Below are 14,818 nucleotides of genomic sequence, written 5' to 3'. Positions count from 1 at the left end.
CCTGTACTCAATTTACTAATGGTTTGGCTGTACACTTCCTCTACACCAGAAGACAGCCTTGGCCAAGCTTTGAGACCCAGGAAATATTTATTTTGTATGTAAAACAAAGCAACTTTAATCCTGAATAGTTTATGACTGAACAGTCTCCTTTGCTTCAATAAGACTGGAACAGCAAACCTGTTCAAGAGTACTGAGAGTTTGGAGCCTCTTTCTGCAGGATGGCAAACATTCCTCAGCTGTGGTTCGTGTCAGTGGCAATTTACAGCATGATATATGTTTTAAACCACTAGAGTACAAAGCAGATCACCAGGCTCTTCATTGAACAGTCTCACTCAGCTGCATAAAAACTTGAGAAGTTTCGAACATTTTACATTTTATTTGAACACTGACAATAGGTTTTAGATTTGGACTCAGTGGAATAAGAACATGTGTTTGAAAGGAAGGGTTAGGGTTTTCTAGTGCAACACAGTACAGGCCCGAGACTTTATTGATTTAGAACTGATTTAATAGACAAACTACAAAATTATGCTTCAATACAAGATACCTTTTTAGCATAAAGATGTATTTATATATATTCTTCTCTCAGAGATACAGTGCAAGACTAATTCAATTTCCTGGGGTGCTCAGCACCCTGAAAAGAGATCAAACTTACAGAGAAAGATTCCTTGAGTTAACAGACTGCTTAATGGAAGTAGATCAAAATATATCAACAAAACATTTGTTTTAGTTTTTAAAAAAAGCTTGCAAAATATCAGCCCATGTCAATCAAATAACAGGTACAGATCTTTTACAGAAAAGATAAATGCAATGTAAGATTTGTGTTCAGACTTGTTTTAAAATATGGAGAGCATGTCTGTTTGTTCGGTGGGCACGGCAGTCATACTCATGTCTTGAGTTGCTAAATTCTGCTACAGCAGCATAAAAACAAGCCTCAAAATCATCAAAAGACTGCAAAAAAACCCAAAAAAATATAATTATGGCTGTGCATGAACAAAACCAGTGAAAGTCATCATTAAATAACAGGGCATTCATAAATAACTGATGCTTAGAGCCTTATTAAGCAATCTCTTGAAGTGTCTAAATCTACACACAGCATCTGTTGAAACACACAGCCCACCTAGGCTGGAAGAGTGATCCACAATGGACAATGTTTTCTGCTGTAAGTCCTGATTCTTAAATTTTGCATCTTGACAATTTGCATCTGATTTTTATCTCCCTGTATAAAAATCCTGGAGTAAAACAGAAGGGTGCTATATTAAATCTGGTAAAACAGAATGGTGCTATATTAAATCTGGTAACAATGAAGCAACAGTTATTTCTTCAGAAGACAGAGATTCTGACTTACAGCTGAAAAATGTTTTGAGTTACAGACTCATTGGGAAAAAAAAAGTTTTTACTTACTCCATAATTTAATTCCAAAATAAGACGTACAGAAAATGACATTTTCCAGAATGTCCAATAGCAGCAATAAAGCAGCTGGAATGGTTAGAAACATAACGATTTGCAGAAATACTGACCAAAGTCCTTAGGTCAGGTCAAAAATGTTGTGGTTTTCAATAGTGCTGTGCTTCCTGTAGTTTTGAATGCAGCACTTCTAAACCAAAGTCTTGGCACTTTTTTAAGATGACTGTGTGAAATTAGACTAATTATATGGATATGTATTCAAAACCCCTGAGGCTTATCCAGGTTCTTCTAAGAGCCTTATCAATATACATTAATATTTAATTGCAGACCTCTCCTTTCTGTGCTGCAGAAGTCACTTCTTATCAGCTGTATCTGGCTAGTGAGATGAAAAAGCTGTTCAATATAAACAGGACTGTGACCTCCAAACTAATTTCCCTTAAGCTGTGTAGTTGCTACATGATAGTGACTACCACTGATATGGCTTTGAATCAGGTGTCAAATGGCAACTATTTGAAAATCAGCAAAATCTTTGCATTAAGATCCTCAATATTTACCTCAGGCATGCTACTAGTCCGGCTGGCATTAATTTCTTGGACCTCTTGAACCTCATTCCCATTATAATGGTCAAAAGAAAAGATGAAACTGTAAAAGACAATTCAATATATTAATGCTCTCACTTCTCCCAGTGGACCATTCGGGAACATGGAGAGTTATCAAAGGTCAATGCTGTTTTGCTATGAACTGCAATTTAATAAAATTAGATCAGATATAGGGTCTGTAAAAACATTCTTGCTTTTCCAAAATACACCACTATGATTTCTTTCAGCTACAAATAAGGTTTCTATGTGCAGCAGAATGCTAAATCTTATTCCATGGATACTAAGTAAGTTTGTCAGACAGTGAATTCTATTCCCCCTGTTACTACATTCATAGGGATACAAATAAAGGAGGAAGAATCTTTGTAGTAACAGTAACATGTATGCTGAATTACAGGAATAGTGTCTCATAAATCCCACCACCCCAGATCACTGTAGCTGTTTTCTAACTATTCAAGGAGCTAGTTCAATCAACTTTTTTTCTGTTTTATTTTTAGAATATTAGCTCTTTATTTGTTGAGCCTTGGAAGGTTTGCCACTTGTTTTTGCTACAGAATATGGCTATCAACATCTTCTTCATCATGACACAAGTTCACTTGTATCCTTTTGTTACAAGGGAACCATCCATGTCTGTGACAAGAGGTGGGCAGCCCAAGAGGGAACAAATGCAGCACAAGCAGCAGAAAACAGACATCGTGAAAGAAATTGCATCTTCTTTCTGGAATAGTTTTACCTAAAAATGGAGGCAGCAGTGAACTCATCAGGCAGGGGGATTTCATCTCGAACTATGGCTGCAGAGGACTACGTAAATGAGAATCAGAGAATCATAGAATATGTTGAGTTGGAAGGGACCCATCAGGATCATTGAGTCCACCTACTGGCCCTGCATAGGACACCCCAAGAGTCACACCATGTGCCTTAGAGTATTGTCGACACACATCTTCAACTCAGACAGGCTTGGTGCTGTGACCACTTCCCTGGGGAGCTTGTTCCAGTGTCCAACCATCCTCTGGGTGAAGAACCTTTTCCTGATATCCAACCTAAACCTCCCCCAACTCAGCTTCATGCTGTTTCCTTGAGTCCTGTCACTAGTCACCACAGAGAAAAGATCAGTGCCAGCCCCTCACCAGGAAGTTGTAGACTGCAATGAGGTGTCTCTTCAGTCTCCTCCAGACTGAACAAACCAAGTGACCTCAGCTGCTCCTCACACAGCTTCCCCTCAAGGCCCTTCACCATCTTCGTTGCTCTCCTTTAGATGCTCTCTAATAGCTTAATGTCTTTTTATATTATGGTGCCCAAAACCGCATGCAGTACTAAAGGTGAGACTGCGCAAGAGCAGAGCAGAGCGGGACAATCACCTCCTAACACTGGCCGGCAATGCAGAGAATACATAAAATTGCAAAGATAGCTGGCTTCATCAAACAACTGTCACCTGAAATGCTTCCTAGAAGTGGGCAGAGAGGCAGGACTTCTCATGGGCAGCTGGGCTTTATCACTCTTGCAGCCAAAGTAACGCCAGTTACACAAATCTCTTCTTTTTATGGAGCAGTTAAAAACCATCTGGCTAATTCTCTTCAAACTCCACTGTCTATTCCTGTGAACAGTCCTGTGTTAACAGGTGTCAAAAATTAGTTTTAAACTCTCTCCAGCATTATAAAACAAGCTCTGACAGTTACAAGTATCTTGCAGAATTCTACCAGCTTTGTGCATTCATTAAAGATACCCTGCAAAAAACCCCTATAATGTTCCCTTATCCATTGCTCTTATTTTCTAGTCCCATAGCCTTGATCCGCTCAGGAATGTCTGAAGAGTGGACTATTCCACAGTAGTTGTCTTGCCAGAACTCTGAGTATTTTTACATTTTATTACAAACTACAAAGCATGTTCACTCTGCAATGTTATTTTTTTCCAGTTGCTACTATCTGGCTTTTCACATGTGCCATTGACTTTTTAAGATGTTCAACTTTTTGACCTGGTTTTCTAAAGTGCTGTACATTCAGTTTCACCTTAAATCAGTCAAAGAAATTCAGTAAATCACAACAAATTCATTTCAGTGAATCATATTCAGAGCAGAATCAACTTGCACTGTGCATAGCACACTTGCATACCAGCGCTCTTTGCATACTGAAGTCTGACTTTCCACACCTGCTTCAAACACATAAAATTGCATTGAAGTATTCAAGAAAGCACAGAGCTAATTTCAAGGTGAGTAGGAAAATGCCTGAAATAATAATTAACAGAACAACTAAGAGAATTTGCCTGAGGTATCCATATGCTACATACTCTTTGTATGTAGGACAAGTTACAAGAACCCTACTTTCAAGGTCTTGTACTAAAACATTACCTACATTACTGTACGAGACTCTTGCCTAGGTGATAAATACTATAGATAATTATGGGTTTGGAGGGGTGGTTTTTCTTTTATATTTACTAACCTTTTAAAAGTTTGGGTACTTGCTTCATTTTACATTGTAATTTACTGTACTGCTTTCTAAGTTCAGAGTGGTCACTTTAATCCATGCACCTAATTTCCAACTTTCATTTGTGCTCTGCTTTTCACACTTTGGCAGGTTAGGCATAAGTGCAAGCATTCTGATTTTCTACAGAAGCAATGCACATTTATTACAGAAAGCCCGTACTATTCTGAAACTATCATACAGAGTAACCACCAAAGGTTGTTAAGGTATGGGAATGTGTCTAATTTTTCTTTCCTCTAAAGCTTTCCTACTGAGTTCTGCATTCATTTCAGACATCTATGTATCTAGCAGCCAGAGGACTGAGATACACCAGGCTGGAAGAGATTAAAAGCAGCCTGAATGGCTGGTCCTGGCAGAGTACTTTGTATAAACACTTCCTAACTCACTTGAGGCAAAATGACAACCTTCTTTGTTACATTCAGCACAAGTGGATACTGAAGAGGGCACCCATTCATAGCCAAGGTTAAATATATGTTTAGGTTTTAAGCAATTAGAACATGATCTCTCTGTAAACATTCTAAACTAAGACTGTTTTAAAAAGTCTTTTTTCCTTTTACTCTACATAAAAAAACTTTCTAAGGCAGGTGTAGTGAACTCTATCTCATCTGTATTGCCATAATTTCTACTAAATAAAAATATACATTTCTTCAGTTGAGAGAAAGTCCTCACATGCCTACAGCTACATGAAATGCAGAACACCAACTATTTCAGTATATCTGATGTTCACAAGCACATTAATGGAAATTTTGTATTGGTCCTTTCAAAACCAAGGAATTGGGAAACGGGCAAAATTTAATAAGTTTTAATTAGTCTCCTCTTCCACAATTTCTGTATCTAAATTAGTGATTTAATTGACCCATAAAAGTACAATTCCATATGCTAGTTAAAAGCATCTCACACTGAATGATTACAAATTTACACATACTTCAGGCTATGTCTTCATTCAAAAAAAATTTATTTTTTTTTTTTAAGAGTGGCATAACTTAATCTGGGCCAGGTCATGGTGGCAAAACCAAAAATCCATTTTTAGGTCATCTAGGAGCAGATCAGATACACCATTATCACCTTTATTAAAGAACTCGGTGGGAACAATTTGCTAACAATGCTACTCAACATTTTTTTTAAATAGAAATTTTTATAACTGTGATTGGTGTAAAGCACAAAGCCAGTATGAACAGGATACCATAAGTTCTAAGTTCAGAAAAAACAATTGTGTACTCACACAATCTGGATTAAATGAATTTTAAATGCATTTCTGCATGTGAAACCACAGCCCAAGCCACCTTTGCTAAAACGATGAGTGCAACAAGCTCCCAATTGCTCTTATTGCAAATCACTTGTGCAAGGTCAGTGTCCCCTTTAGGGATCGTAGTTTCTTGCGTCCGTGAGGGTTTCATGGCAAACTAGCTAACATGAATTATTGCATAGTTTGTATTCTGTCTTTCTTAGCAGCAAAGGAAAAACACTAAATCAAAGTATTTGTTTCACTGGGGGCTGAGGATACGTTACATTATGCAAGACTTGATCCCACGCCTACTTTACTGCTGAAATTACTTTCTAATCTGTAAAGCTAATGATTCAATTGCAGTACTATCCCATGTTTCTCAGCTGGATTTCACAATATGTGCAATGTTAGGTAACCATCTAATAAAAGGAGGTGCTGCCAGATGGTACACACCTACTGGCTCTGCGTAAATGATCTGCCTTACCTTGAAAATGGTTCAAGTCTTGAATTTTGCAAGCTAAGTTCAAGTGTCAAACTCTATTTAAAACCCAATATTTAAACCAAAGCAATACTCAAAATTTACTAAAGAGAGAATTTTACATGCAGTTCAGGATACTGCTTGTTGGTTTGTTTGTTTGTTTACTGTAGTAAAACACTTACACAATGATATCTTCACATTTCTCGGATCACATGTTACGCAGTAAGCTCCATAACCAGCCACAGAACCAAAGGTGAGGCCAGCAGCTAAAGAGATTTTGCTACCTGCAAGAAACCATTCAAGTGTTATTTCTCAATACAATGTCTTTAAGCTCAATCTTTATACAGCAGTTCTCTCTCTATACAGTATTATCCAAATATTTCGAAAAAAGAACTGATTTTGCCACAGTCCAGCTAGCTCACCCACTGTGAATAGAGAGTATTACTTCTGTAACTGGGTCATTCTCCTGTGTTGTAGTACAGCAAAGTCAACTAAGAATAAGATGATCAGGATCCAGTAATACTTGCGATTTGGGAAAAATAATACTTGAAGCACAAACCTAAATTTAGCTATTATCTCTATCATGCATACCTTTAGAAGGATTTTTGTAATTTATCTGAACTGTCTGTTCATTTTAACTATATCTTACAGCACCTGGGAGCCTCCAAAAATGGTAGAAATGTGTCAATATATATAAAGAGTAAATTGGACAATACATGTCCAACATCATAAGGCCTTTCAGTCTGACATCAGTCCTGGACAATAAGATGGTATCACCAACATCACATTTAATTAATAAAAAATAAAAAAACAATTAGATGGCAGTGAGGATGAAAATAGAGCTTCCAAAAGTAACACGACATCTTCTTTCAGTGTTATTGCAAAAGGGGTTCATAGATCCCAGAGTTTCAGTAATATATTTAGGTTTCTGAGCACACATTTGTCTTGGTACCATATGATAAAAGCATAGAATCAGCAGGCATTATTTGGATTAAGCTGATCCCAAAATGTTTGTAAATAAAGAATCCAGACGCCCAGGTGTCACTTAGCTCCCAATTCTGTTATTTTGAATATTTTTAATCAAGACTTTGCAGGAAAATGGAAATCACCACCAACAAAAAAATAATCTGTCACAAGGACTGACCAACCAAGAGTGAAGAAAACAGGTGAATGGGATAGTTAGTGAGTGCAGCTGGGTGTAAACACAAAAATACAGCAAATGGTTTCAGAGTAAAGCCATGTCTCTAAGAGCGAAGCATGCGCACGCTAAGAAGGGAAACAGCGACTCTAAATCACAAGAATCGGGATGAATAATGGCCACAGGGAAGGAGAGCGCTGTGCTGCTGGAAGGAACTTTGTGGGAGAGCTGACGGGACCAGCCCGGAGCTCCCGCCTGTCCGTCCTCGGTACCGCTGCGACCTCTGCCGGGTGCTGGGCTCGGGCACGGCGCTGCCACCTGGGGGACTGCAAAAATCACTGAAATACCGAAAATGCGCTTTATAGTAAAACCGGCCTCCTTATCTTAGAGTGAAAAGACACAGTTCTAATAGTACGAGAGAATTAACCACCAAATCAGAGTATACAAGTAAAAGCGGTCCTTTCCAGTGTTTTTCTGGGAATGTCAGAATCAAGCCTGGATGTTTCCATAGAAAATAAGCTGTAATCAAAGATCATCTACTGTGCTCAACACAGGAATAGTTACAGGAAATGAAAAGGCCCAAAACACACCAAAGGTCAAAGATAACATGACAGCCCCTCTTTGCCCTGAAAACAAACTCATCAGTCACCACTTAAATGCTTAAGTTGACCCAAGAACATCTTGTGAGACTCAGTGCATTTACAGCAGTGCAGGATGGATTTAACATGCAGTTGTGTTAATTACAGCAAAACTTTCATGTCTCACATTGCATAGAGGAAATTCAAACGCTTCATTTCCAAATCCTGCTGCCTCAATATTTACCTTTACGAGTGTATCCTACAACACCTCCAAAAGCCAGCAACGAAGCATATGCAAAACCAATCCAGTCAATAGCCATGGTCCCAAATCTGGAAGAGAAAACACATTCCAACTGAAGGCAAACAAATTCCTTCCTCCTGGTAGAAAAGAAATCATTACTTAAAGGTTTCTAAATAACACCAGAGTCTTCTAAGTCGTGTTTGACTACTATGCCAAAACATTCAGAAGGTATGTCTGTTGGCTATTGTACCATTTTTTCACTAACTGCTGCCCTTCCTTACACCCCACTATCCGGGTATTTCCATTAGGGGATTTTTTGGGATGGGTGTGGCATGCATTTTTCCCAGTCAAAAATAAATGTATGGAAGCAAAAAGCTTGACATCATCCAAAGCATCGGTTTTGTTGCACTTGTGCCACATGGTCGATCTGGGCATACACTATGGATACATATAGGTCTTCTGAGTGCACAGCTCAGTGCCCTTTCAGGCACACTGTACCTGGTGCATTTCAAGCAGGACGTCGTAGACCCTGCAACACTAGGCAAACCCAGGAATTTTCACGGTCTACCCAAAGTTTCCAGGCAGAAACTTAGGCTGTTTTGGGAAGCTATATGTACAGTAGCTTTATCCTTTCTGTGCCCATGCTTCTTTTGTTTCACCTTTCCATTTTGACGACTGTCGGAAGTTAGGCTCCTGTCCTCCATAAAGCATTTAAGTTTCTCTTGTGACATCGGTCCCTACTCCTCCGGCTGAGCTCTGCGAAGGCAGCAGTGGCAGTGCCGGGCAGGGCACTGCAGCTCGACAGCCCCCGCAGCGCCACGGCCTCTCCCACCAGTCTGGGGCGCATCTTTCCCTCCCTTCTCCCAGATAAAGTGTACGCTTAATTGAGCGCATCTTTCTTTATACCTGAGCAGGTGTGTCCTTGATCACAGTGTTAAAGGGAGGCAGCAATGAGTGCACACTCAGCATTTCATGTCCAGCCTTTAATATTAAAGTGAGCAATTCGCAACGAGCCCCCTTCCCGCCGGCTGTAACCCCCTCAGGGTACAAGCTGGATTCGGGGACCACGGCGCCCCCGAGAACGGGGTCTGACGCGGCAGGGGCCAGGCTCACAGCCCGGCCTTCGGGGCCTGGGCAGACGGCGTTCGGCGGAGCGCGGCCGGGGCCCTCCATCTCCCGCCCGACCCCGCGCTCGCTCTCCCGCTCTCCGCAGTGGAGACCCCGGGACAAGGCCGGCGCCCCGCTCGCCCTCGGCCGCCCCCGCCGCGGCTCATCCTCCCCGCCGCCCGCCGTACCTCGTCCCGCCGCCCTCCGACCTGCCCCAGCCCCGCCTCCCGCGCCCGGCGGGCACCGTGTGGCGCCGCGGTCCCGTCTAGCTGGCCCAGCCCCGGTTCGGCCCCTCGGGAGGCCCTGCCGCCGTTATGGCGGCGCCGCGGCCCGGCCCGCCCGCAGCGCCGCTGGCGGAGCGGAGGCTGGTGGCGCTTGGCGAGGCCGGGCCGCGGGGAGACGAGTGGTGGGTGAAAAGTTGTCGGTGAGCCGGCAGTGCCCTTGCGGCCGGGAAGCAAATAGTATCCTCGGGTGCGTTGGGAAGAGCGTGGCCAGCAGGTCGAGGGAAGTGATCCTCGCCCTCTACTCAGCCCTAGTGAGGCTGCATCAGTTCTGGGCTCCTTAGTACAAGAAAGACAAGGAGAGGGGCCAGCGGAGGCCACGAAGATGATGAGGGGTCTGGAGCATCTCTCTTATGAGGAGAGGCTGCTGGAGCTGGGCCTGTTTAATCTAGAGAAGAGAAAACAGAGGGGATCTCACTAATGCATATAAATATCTCAAAGGCAGGTGCCAAGAGGATGGTGCCAGACTGTTCTCAGTGGTGCCCAGCAACAGGACAAGGAACAATTGCAATAAACTAAATAGCAATAAACTAAAACACAAGAAGTTTCACCTCAATATTGAGGAAGAACTTCTTTACATTGAGGGTGGCAGAGCACTGGAACAGGCTGCCCGGGAAGGCTGTGGAGTCTCCCTTTTTGGAGACATTCAAAACCCACTTGAACACATTCCTGTGTCACCTGCTCTAGGTGACCTTGCCTTGGACTAGATGAACTCCAGAGGTCCCTTCCAACCCTAACAATTCTATGATTCTGTGAGATGGGGCTGTGCTGGCGCAGGGCAGTGTGGCTGCGCACTGTGATTGTCGGGGCTCCTCTGCAGCAGTGCCCATCTCATGGGGGGCATCTCCTGCCTGTTGAGACTCCTGATCCAGCCCTTCAACCAGCGGAAAGATCTGAGGCTTATTTTACTCTTTGAAGCTCAACCCTTCCCCCCCCTTGCCATGTTTGGGATGGAAGAACTCATGATGGATGTTTGGGATGGAAGAGTTATGTCTGCAGAGCTGCTTGTCTCCAAAGGGCACCCATCCCATGGAGACGAGGATGAGAGTGGTGCCTGCAGCACGTCACAGACACCCTGTGACCCAGTGATGAGCACTCACTGCTGTGCCAGGCACCCCTCTGGCCCTCACAGGTTCCTCTCTCTCTCCTCACCTGCATCTTTTGAAACTCTGAGGGCTGTCTGCATGAAGTAAGGTGAGCAGGCACATAGCAGGCACGTACCACAGTGCTGGTACGTGTTTATCAGGGGAAACAGCAGGCACAGCCCCTGATACTATACACGTAGCTAGTTTATGAAACTGCTTGACGTAGCTTTTTTAACACCCTGACTTCTTGTCCACTAGCCCTGTTTGCTGGACCTGTTCCACTACAAGCTATTTTTGTCCATATTTTGTCACTCTCCGTAGTGTTTCTTTAGCTTTCTCTCAAGTGAGCCATTCTTGACCACTGCAGGACGTGTTCTTCAGCAGTAATTCAGGGGTGCCTATCTGTGACATGCCCCACACTTCCCTTGTTCCCACAAACAGACTGAGCATAAACATGACCACAACAGGGAGAGACTTACAATGCCTTGTGATGGGACTTGGATACCTCCCTTCTTCAGGGGTCATTTGAAAATCTCTGCCAAAATCCTGTGTTTCCTTTAGGTTTCTTTGCTTAAAGGTGTGGGAGTTTTCCGTTCCAAAGAGCTAGCTGGAAAGCAAATTAGTGCTCTCATTAGAGTTAATGCATTTAATTTCCACTCCTAACGTTCCATTTGTTTTTTTCCTGTTAGTGTTTAACTGCTCTGATACAAACCCACTGCACATGAGCTTCCAAGTCTGTCTACTTGGTGGAAAACAGAACTGTTCTCATCTAACTAGTGTTTATGGGAAGGAACACTGAAGGTAAAGCAACTCTGGAAAACAAATACAGGACACTTGAGGGCAGGACAGCTCCAAAATGCAAACAGAAAGTGGATTCATAAGCTGAAATCCAGCAATCTTGTATTTCTTTATGAAGTATTCCAAGACTTCTGGCTCTTAAAAAGCACAGTAAAATAAATAGTGGATTAAATGGAGTAGAACCATGCAACTCTATTTGAGAGGGTTCCAAAGCAGAAGAAATACAGTGTCTTTTGGCACCTCTAGGATAGTGACCAGCTGTGGTTACTGATTCAATGATACTCTCACTTAAGTAGACTGGATAACCCTGAAGTCTGGGCTAAATTGGAATTCACATAATTATATGCTGCTTGTTATGTTCGCTTCCATTTTCAATTACGAAAATGTTTGGTACTATTCTCCATAAGCTGTTACTTAACTGTTCTCTGATGTGAAATGGTTGCTGTATTTAACAGCACAGGTGGGAGGATTTTAACTGTAGGAGAATTCATTAAATTAGTTTGTTGGTAGCATGACAAATCAAACCCCTCAGTCCTAACAGTGAAATATAACAGAGCTAGCAGCAAAGCTAGTGTTACTGTTGCTATGTGCTTTCTAGTCTAGTTTTCGTTTGCTTATAACTGCCAATCTGAGCTGAAATTTCCCTGTTGGGTGTCTGCTTCCAGCTGTTTTGTTTTAGTTTGTTTTGGTTATTTTGTTTTGTATTATGATTTGTTTGCTTTGGTTTTGGAAAGTTCCATTTGCAACAATCGAGCCAACTACAAGGATGAATTTAGGGGAGAATACACAGTTTTGTCCATTATAAACATAAGCATTTCACTGAACAGCCTCTAGCATCTCTCTGCTTTGCAAAAACAGCTTTCAAATTTGGCAAGCAAATTGCTTAAGTTTCAGGGATATGTTTTTTCATCTTCATGAAAATGTGACCTGAAGAGAAAAAGGCTAAAAATGTTAAGTGGAGGCACAGCCCAGTCTCCAGAAATTTCCACCTATGTTGATCATGTGTGACCTTATGTTAGCCCCACCTACATTACATCTGAATGTATGCACTCTCTCCTGAGAAAGGCTGAGCTTGTGCCTTGCTTTGCTTATACTGTGTCTAGAATAAGAAGCCTCTAAGGGAGTTGTGCAGCCCATCTCCCTCCCCTGAGACATTTTTGCTGAGGCTACCTGTGATTGGACAGGACGTTGGCAGAGTGAAACATATAAAAGACCTCTCTCTGCTGTAAGCTGTCTGTGTTTTTTTTGGTAGTCTTCCTTTATTAACGCTAAAGGCTACTCAGAGTTGTAAGCTCCAGTTAGGAGTTAGTGCTAACTGCTATCCCAGAACATAATGTGAAACGGGAGGGTGTCTCTGAAATCGCAGACACAGAAGAAAAGATCCTGAGGGTAGGGGAAAGGAGCGCTAAGCACCCTGAGACAGCTGTAGTTCCAGAAGATTTAAATGCAAAGATTGTTATCTTCATTGGGTTTGACTATGGAAAAGGAAGAGGAGACAAAATATAGTTTCTAAAATGCAGATTCAGAGGCTTCAGGTTTAATAATCTGTAGTTAATTAAGGAAGAAGTCAGTTGTTATGTTCCAGTACAAAAAAATGACTGTTAAATTCTGCAAGCTTTTGTATCTGCACACACATGGGTAGAGAAGCAATGAGAAGGACGGTGGTGTTAAAGGAACAGAAGGTTGTTTTCAAAGGCTAAGGAGAGCGATGTACAACCTGTTGGATGGACTTTGTGAGTCGTTACCCTGCAGTCCTGAGGTGTCACTTGCTTGAAAATTTATTATGAAAGCTTGGATCCAGAATCATCAATCAAATAGTAAAAGGCGGAGATACTGCTGTTTATAATAACCATAAAGTAATCTGACAGGCAGTCACATAAACTAAGACCTTTTATATGAACTAAACATATGAACAGGGACTGCAAAGCCTGCAAAGGAAAAAGAGATGGGTCCTTGGGCAGTGATTTCACAGGAGATAGTGCTCAAATTTAAAAGCTCACTGCTGCCAAAAGGGCCTCTTGATTTCCAGTTTTGCTTTCCAGTCCCTTATTTTGTGCAGTAATTGTTGAGTTTTACTCCTTCACTCCCAGTCCTCATCGACTGAGTCAACTCGATAGCCCAGCAAAAACATAACCAGGCAGAAAAATGCATCACTTTCTGCTGAATTCATTCAATCAGTCATTTGTTTCAATTAGCTAATTCAGGAGGGCCTACAAAGCGTCAGGGCACAAAGGAAGAGCTGGGATTGCATGACTGGGTGGGAGGCTGGGGAGAGCCTCTGCAGGCATCTGAAAAAAGGGTGAGATTACCTGGAGCTGTGCATTTTCTTTGACTTGTCAGGGAACTTTACCTGAAATGCAAGAAAGCATTATGGTATGGCACTGTCTGAAATTCTTGGTAAATTCAGTGAAATGCAATTCAGAATTATGGCTGGTCAGTGGTATCTCAGGAATCTTCCCAGACACTGAGTCCAGCAAACACTGAAAAAGGTACATGCCCACAGAAACCTTGCTGTGGGCCTTGAGAACTGACAATATTCACAATTTTAGCGTGAGGTCTCCAGATGAATTAAGTTCTAGCTACATGTAATAATGAAGAGATTAATAGGAACTAAATGCAAGAATTGGGTTGTGATATGCAGTGATTTGGGAGAGCATATGTAAAACTGTTTCTGCCCATCAGGCATAGTCAAAAGGCTGTAGCTGGTGTTAAGAGCGAGTGATTAAACTGCCTTGGGTTCTGCTCAGTGTAGTGATTTGATTTTCCTATCTAAGTTCTCAAAAGCTGATAGACTTCATCTTCTGAAGAAATGGAGGTTTTCCTCTTCAGTATCCCAGGAGCCCTTGGTCTGACTAAATCCAGATTAGGACCACTAGCTGTGCTCTGCTTCTGAGATATCCCAAATTTCCCATCTTTTTAGTAAATATGTGGATTTTAAAGCAGTTCAGGAAGTTAGAGTGAAATCCCAGGGGATTTCAAAGATATTTGGAGTGGCTTGTTTGTCATTGTGTGGTGTTTTCAGCTGATTGAAAATAACTCATGAGAATGAAAGTTTCTTGGGTCAAAAGAGGAATTTTTGTGTGTATATATTTTCAGACCCTTTCACTGATATTTGTCGTCGTATGAAAGATATCAGATCTCTTATACCTCTCACTACTATGTGCTTGGTACAGAGGGATTTCTTTTCTGCTGCACATACTGAGAGACAAGAGTTTTCCAGACAACAACTCACTGAAGGACAGAGGCACAGGATCTCTTGCCCTCTCCAGGTTTTCCAGATGCATTGAGTCTTACCTAAAACCTATGTATGCCTCAAAGCAGCTTCCTGGGCTGAAAAATAGTTTGAAGCTAGGGAAGTTTTAGGATGGAAGTTCATATGTATGGGCCCTGTCCTTACTGTTTCCTAGACA

General features: G+C 42.0%; 1 protein-coding gene and 1 long non-coding RNA gene across 4 annotated transcripts in view; one reads left to right on the top strand and one right to left on the bottom strand.

Moving 5' to 3' along the window:
* Positions 1-361: 361 nt before the first annotated feature.
* Positions 362-9,527, bottom strand: TMEM14A (transmembrane protein 14A). 3 transcript variants are annotated; one of them, XM_017814541.1, is made up of 6 exons: positions 9,489-9,494; positions 9,044-9,058; positions 8,141-8,226; positions 6,363-6,464; positions 1,959-2,046; positions 362-948 (listed from the first exon to the last, which is right to left on the bottom strand). In XM_017814541.1, the coding sequence occupies exons 3-6, from the start codon at positions 8,214-8,216 to the stop codon at positions 909-911; spliced, it is 306 nt and encodes a 101-aa protein (XP_017670030.1). In that variant the 5' UTR covers positions 8,217-8,226; positions 9,044-9,058; positions 9,489-9,494; the 3' UTR covers positions 362-908. The 3 variants fall into 3 exon arrangements, with proteins under 3 accessions (XP_017670030.1, XP_017670029.1, XP_017670028.1); XM_017814540.1 differs by lacking the exon at positions 9,044-9,058 and having other exon boundaries at positions 9,433-9,527; XM_017814539.1 differs by lacking the exons at positions 9,044-9,058; positions 9,489-9,494 and adding an exon at positions 8,797-8,819.
* A 410-nt stretch (positions 9,528-9,937) lies between these two features.
* LOC108497159 overlaps positions 9,938-14,818 on the top strand; it is a 31,943-nt gene continuing 27,062 nt past the window's right edge. Inside the window, exons 1-2 of the long non-coding RNA XR_001874703.1 lie at positions 9,938-10,719; positions 11,300-11,411. This is a non-coding gene — a long non-coding RNA (uncharacterized LOC108497159). The remainder of the gene's footprint in view (positions 10,720-11,299; positions 11,412-14,818) is intronic.

The sequence above is a fragment of the Lepidothrix coronata genome, unplaced genomic scaffold, assembly GCF_001604755.1.
Source record: "Lepidothrix coronata isolate B3197 unplaced genomic scaffold, Lepidothrix_coronata-1.0 Scaffold45, whole genome shotgun sequence".
NCBI classification, from domain to species: domain Eukaryota; kingdom Metazoa; phylum Chordata; class Aves; order Passeriformes; family Pipridae; genus Lepidothrix; species Lepidothrix coronata.
Note: the sequence above shows the minus strand (reverse complement) of the source record. Positions and strands in the feature narration are given on the sequence as shown.